The 4,916-nt window shown below is 40.3% G+C and overlaps 1 protein-coding gene across 1 annotated transcript in view; it reads right to left on the minus strand.

The window, feature by feature from the left end:
* Window positions 1–908: 908 nt before the first annotated feature.
* tspan31 (tetraspanin 31) overlaps window positions 909–4,916 on the minus strand; it is a 6,852-nt gene continuing 2,844 nt past the window's right edge. Inside the window, exons 4-6 of the mRNA XM_074643413.1 lie at window positions 4,670–4,810; window positions 4,150–4,260; window positions 909–2,720 (exon numbers count right to left, since the gene is read on the minus strand). Of these exons, the coding sequence (XP_074499514.1) occupies window positions 2,646–2,720; window positions 4,150–4,260; window positions 4,670–4,810 (327 nt within the window). The 3' untranslated portion in view covers window positions 909–2,645. The remainder of the gene's footprint in view (window positions 2,721–4,149; window positions 4,261–4,669; window positions 4,811–4,916) is intronic.

Here is a 4,916-nt window from a genome sequence, read left to right on the forward strand (position 1 = left end):
ATAATCTAAATCTGCAAAGTAATTTAAGCAGTCAGACAAATGCAGTGGAGTATAAAGTACAATGTTTGCCTCTGAAATGTAGTGGAGTAGAAGTATAAAGTAGCATAAAATAGAAATACTCCAGTAAAGTACAAGTACCTAAAAATTGTACTCAAGTACAGTACTTGATTTAGCTTCAAATAGACCCCTAAAGAAACAACCAATTAGATGGTCAGGCTATTAAATAAGCGTTATCAGTCGCTATAAGCCCCATAGATGTGGGTCAATACCGGCCTACTACACCCACTAGAAGGTTTTATCATTTATCCACATGGTAGATCACCGAAAGAAGGTATAAAAGAACACGACGGCGACCTTTAGCGACTGTATAATTTTGACAGTAGCAGAAGCAGAAGTCAGGCGCTGTAGTATAGACAGTGGGAAACTCCATATGAGGTGAAGGTCAGAGACAGTGGATGTAACACAAAACACAGGGTTTCACACAGGAGACTGGAGTTTGCATCCCTTGTGAAACCAAAAATGTGTAGTTGTCTTTGTAGTTAATGTAACCCAAAACATGTTTTCCCTAAACTTGACTGTTTTGTTGATTTTTACTTAAACCTAAAGAAGTTGTGGTTTTGTTGCCTAAACTTAAGGAAGCCTTTTTGTTGTGTTCAAAATGTGACGTTTCATTCTGTTAACATATTTAGAACGTGTTGCTTTTAAGTTTCACTTTTACAATGTAGTAGGCATAGTTGGCCCCTAATGACCCATATCTATGGTGCTTATAGTGATTGATGACGCCTATTTAGTGGCTTGATAACAGTTGTATCGGGTCCAGCAAACTACTTCAAAGCAAGAAAACACATTAATAACATATTTAAAAAGACACAGAGATATAATCTTAAGCAACGACTCAAGTGAAACACTTTCCAATTTGAGGTTTTATTATTTGGAAAATTAAGTCTCAAAAGTTCAAGATACATTTGAATAACAAGTGCACACAACTTCAAAGTGAGGTTTAATATATGGCATAACAATGCTTAAGATCTGTCAAAATGTTTGTTTACACCAGCGATGACTCCAAATCAGCAGCAGGAAATCCATATCAGCCAAGTTGACAGGTTCAAGTAAGACATGTAATTACAGTTTGTGTTAGTCCTTTAAGTTAAAAGCAATTAAAAAACGAGAAAACACACTTTTAAAAAGAGAAGAATTAATGAGCAGTGATTTAACAACAGGAAATGTCAAACATCGAGCTAGGCAGCAAAATCATATCAAAACTACGACATAACTTTAGCCTAATGTGCGTCCTCAAACTTAACTTAAATAGATCCTGAAAATATTGAACACGTTTTTATTTATTTTTTTACAAAGCATTTAACACTGATGAACGAAAAACAGCTGATGGCAACTCAGAACAAAATCATTCCACAAAAGAATAATTGGTTCAAAACATAAAATAAAATAAAAGAAATTGCAACCAAGAGCACATTTTCACAATTAACACTATTAAAAACAAAAATGGGTTTGCGATAAGCAGTTTTGGCCAAATTTCCCCAATTATTTCAAATCAAACAGCACTTATTATGTTTTTTAAATTGTTTCGATTTCTTCCAGTTACACAGGTCACGATACGTACCTGGATCCACCTCTCTACTACCAGATTCTATACTACCACTGTGCAACACAAAGGAACATACAGAAAGGGTGGATTATTGTGGCCTTCAAAGACCTCAACTATGCAGGCAAACCTCCCGACTAGAGGGGCGACTACATGGCAAACCCATCGAGCATGATTTCTAAAAGAGTATGTACAACATCAAGGCTGCAGTCCATTGGCATCCTAATAACTCAGACTGTTACAAGTTAGTTGGCTCAGTTACAGTTCATAAATATTTTTGAACCCGAATGACTAGCAACTACGTTACCTAACATCTATTCTTGCTTCCTAATCCTGTTAAATCCCGGCATTTGTGGCATCTGAAAAAAGAACATTTACATACAATTCGAAAACTACTTTACATCACATGTCCAGTATTTGCCTTCTTTTGCCTCTCGGCTGACTTTGAGAACATCGCACTGGACATGTTGGAGTATACAGTTCTACACATCACCGACTGCACTGACTATTCGTCGTTATGTGGTGGCACTACATAAGAGACAAGAGGGAATAAAATTCAAGGTGCATACAAGTTATTTTGTTGGACACGGCACAGTCATTTGGTTGATGGAATGAAATCAACAAAGAGGCTGTTTGTCTGTGCAGGCGTAGGACACATGCAGAGATGTTTCATCCCTTGTTACATAGTTGGAAACTAGCAGGAAATCTGGTACTCACATCAAGGCTGGGTCGCCATACCAACAAGTCACACTTCTTGGTATTACAAGTTATCCTTTCATACACAAGTATCCAGGTCTTCCAGCTGGAGCTCTGGCAACGTTTCTGGACAGGTTGTTGTAGTTTCTCAGTCTCAGGTGAAGGTGTGTTTTGTTTTTCAGTGTTTGTCAGGTGCCGCGTGCGCTCGTCCATTCTGTGTCGTTGTTGTGGTTGGTGTGGTATTGTATCGTGTGCCGGCGTGTCTGCCTCTAGATGTGCATGATTCTATGTGTACCAGTGTGTCTGAAACTGCATCTACGGCGCGGTGCTGCGTACGTGGGGCAGACTATAGGAAAGCACTTGGGTTTGCTCGTGGATCCTTCTGGTTCCTGTAGCGCACAGCGAGCCACACTCCCAGGATCTGTTAAAGATCATGACAGACAAAAAGATAAACGCATTGGTCACACCGGAAAATGGCACAACAAAATTCATCAGAAAGTCATCACGAGATATGTGGTGTGTATTGACGTAGTGACGACTCGCAGGGCTAGTTGGTGAGCTAACCGCTAACACGCTCCCCAGCCAGGACCATCCGTGCACTAGTCAGTCACGATAGCTTCTTCTTATCTTCTCTGCGCTGAGCCGTTTACTCCCTTCTGGCATTTTGCTCTCAGTATTGTACATCATTCCATTCAGAGTGAGTTTATTCAGCCATCCACTCTTGTCTGCAAACTATTCCTCTTCTGTGAAGCAGTTTAGACTCCCACAGAATGGATGTTATAACACAGTTAATGTGCTACGATAGCTTCCTCCATTTTTGAATCTCTGGCTCTCCGTCCCCTCAGAAGTCAGCACAATAGAGACAAAGTTCACCACAGTCAAACTTGATCCAAAATATTTGCGTGGATTTCCTTTGCCCCTGCCATCAAGCAGGCTGGTCTCATACACTATTCGTAGCTATACCTACGAAAAGTAATACACTGTAATTTGTGTATATCCCACAAAATCAATTAGTGTGTAATTAATCTACTTGTGAACCAGGAAATATAAATAGCGGCAAACGCCGCCTAGGGAGGAGGTTGGGGTGGAAGGCGGATATACAAGCAGTTGTTATGATAAGTACATGAAATAACCTGCGTCTGCCGACCATTTTCACACCACTCTCACTCACCACTTCACTTCATTCCAGATGGCCATGTCGTTGTAAATATATCCGTGTATTGGAATGATAAGATGAGATGAAGATGAAAAATGAGAAGAGCTGTCTGTGTTTTTCCTCTAGACTTCACTTGTTTGCTTGCTTTCCTCACTTCTGTTTCTCTTCTTGTGCACTGATTCATTTAAGCTGAGCCGCCAATCAGAGTTATTTCTCTCACTGTCGGGCTCCGCCGCCGATTCAACATGGTGAATCGGCCGAAAAACTCCAAACACGGGCAGACTAGAGCAGACAGTGCAGGACACACCGTAAAAACTAGGCCGACGGACGCTGACACGGTATACCAGGGCGTCAAAATTCACCAAAGTTGATCCAAAATATTACTGACAGCAAGTCCACTGATTGAGAAGATTCCATGAAAATAAATTAATTTCGCCACAAATGTTGCCATTTTAAAAGCTGGTGTAATTGGGCCTTTAGGGGGAACAAGAAACCAAACTGGCAACCTTGTGATTACTGGATGATTTGCTCAGTAAAAACTTCTGAGAAAAACCCAAGAAGTGGCCATGGGGATGCAGCAATCAGTCAAGTTAGCGTGCAACGTTAAACTCAATTCAGCGTCTTTCTCTTGTCCTTCAAAGACTTGTTAGACTTTTTTAATGAGTGGATGGTTTGCAGATGACCGGACACTCACCTCTGTGAAGCTGAAGAAAAGCCCGACGCCCCCGAGGATCTTCAGAGCCTCTGTTGCATGAGTCAGCATCATATCCCCGCAGGTGTAACAGCCAGTGTTCTTTTTGCATAACTGGAGTGAAAGACAAAAAAAGAAGAAAATGCCTTTAGTCTTGAGCAGTACGAGTCAACGGTTTGTCAGCTAAGCCAGTATTAGCTACCAAAATCTATTCTGAGAACTACAGAAATGGCCTACTTTTAACTTATCCTGGTTAAGGGGGATGCTTACGTGACTTTTATTCAGTGGGGCATGTTGTGTAACAGGAAATATACTGTGAAACTGCAATATTTATTTACTGTATGATGGAGTTGAAAATTGTATTTAAAGAACACCACATATAATGTGAATAAAATAGAAACACAATATGATTTCATTATGCAGCAAATCAAGTCTGTGATTGCACTGTACATGCAGGTTTTCTATTAAGAAATACAGTGTTTTTCTTGATGTTGCGATGAAAAATGTGATATTTAAGACTCACAGCTTGGCAGCTCTGCACGTCCCGATCAAACTGTGCCCGGCTGGCGGTGACGTTGAGCAGTCCACAGCAGTTCAGCTGACTCTCCAGGTCTGTCTTAGTATTGTTTTCCAACATCCCCCAAGCAGAGTTCAGAAGTGCCTCCTAGAAAAGCAAATAAAAAAAGACAAAAAAAATGAAGCGAATTTCTTGTAAAAAGTCACAAAGATGAAAACATTTATTTATGCAACCATAAATAGAGTTTTCTCAC

This window comes from Sebastes fasciatus, chromosome 8 (assembly GCF_043250625.1).
Source record: "Sebastes fasciatus isolate fSebFas1 chromosome 8, fSebFas1.pri, whole genome shotgun sequence".
NCBI classification, from domain to species: Eukaryota; Metazoa; Chordata; class Actinopteri; order Perciformes; family Sebastidae; genus Sebastes; species Sebastes fasciatus.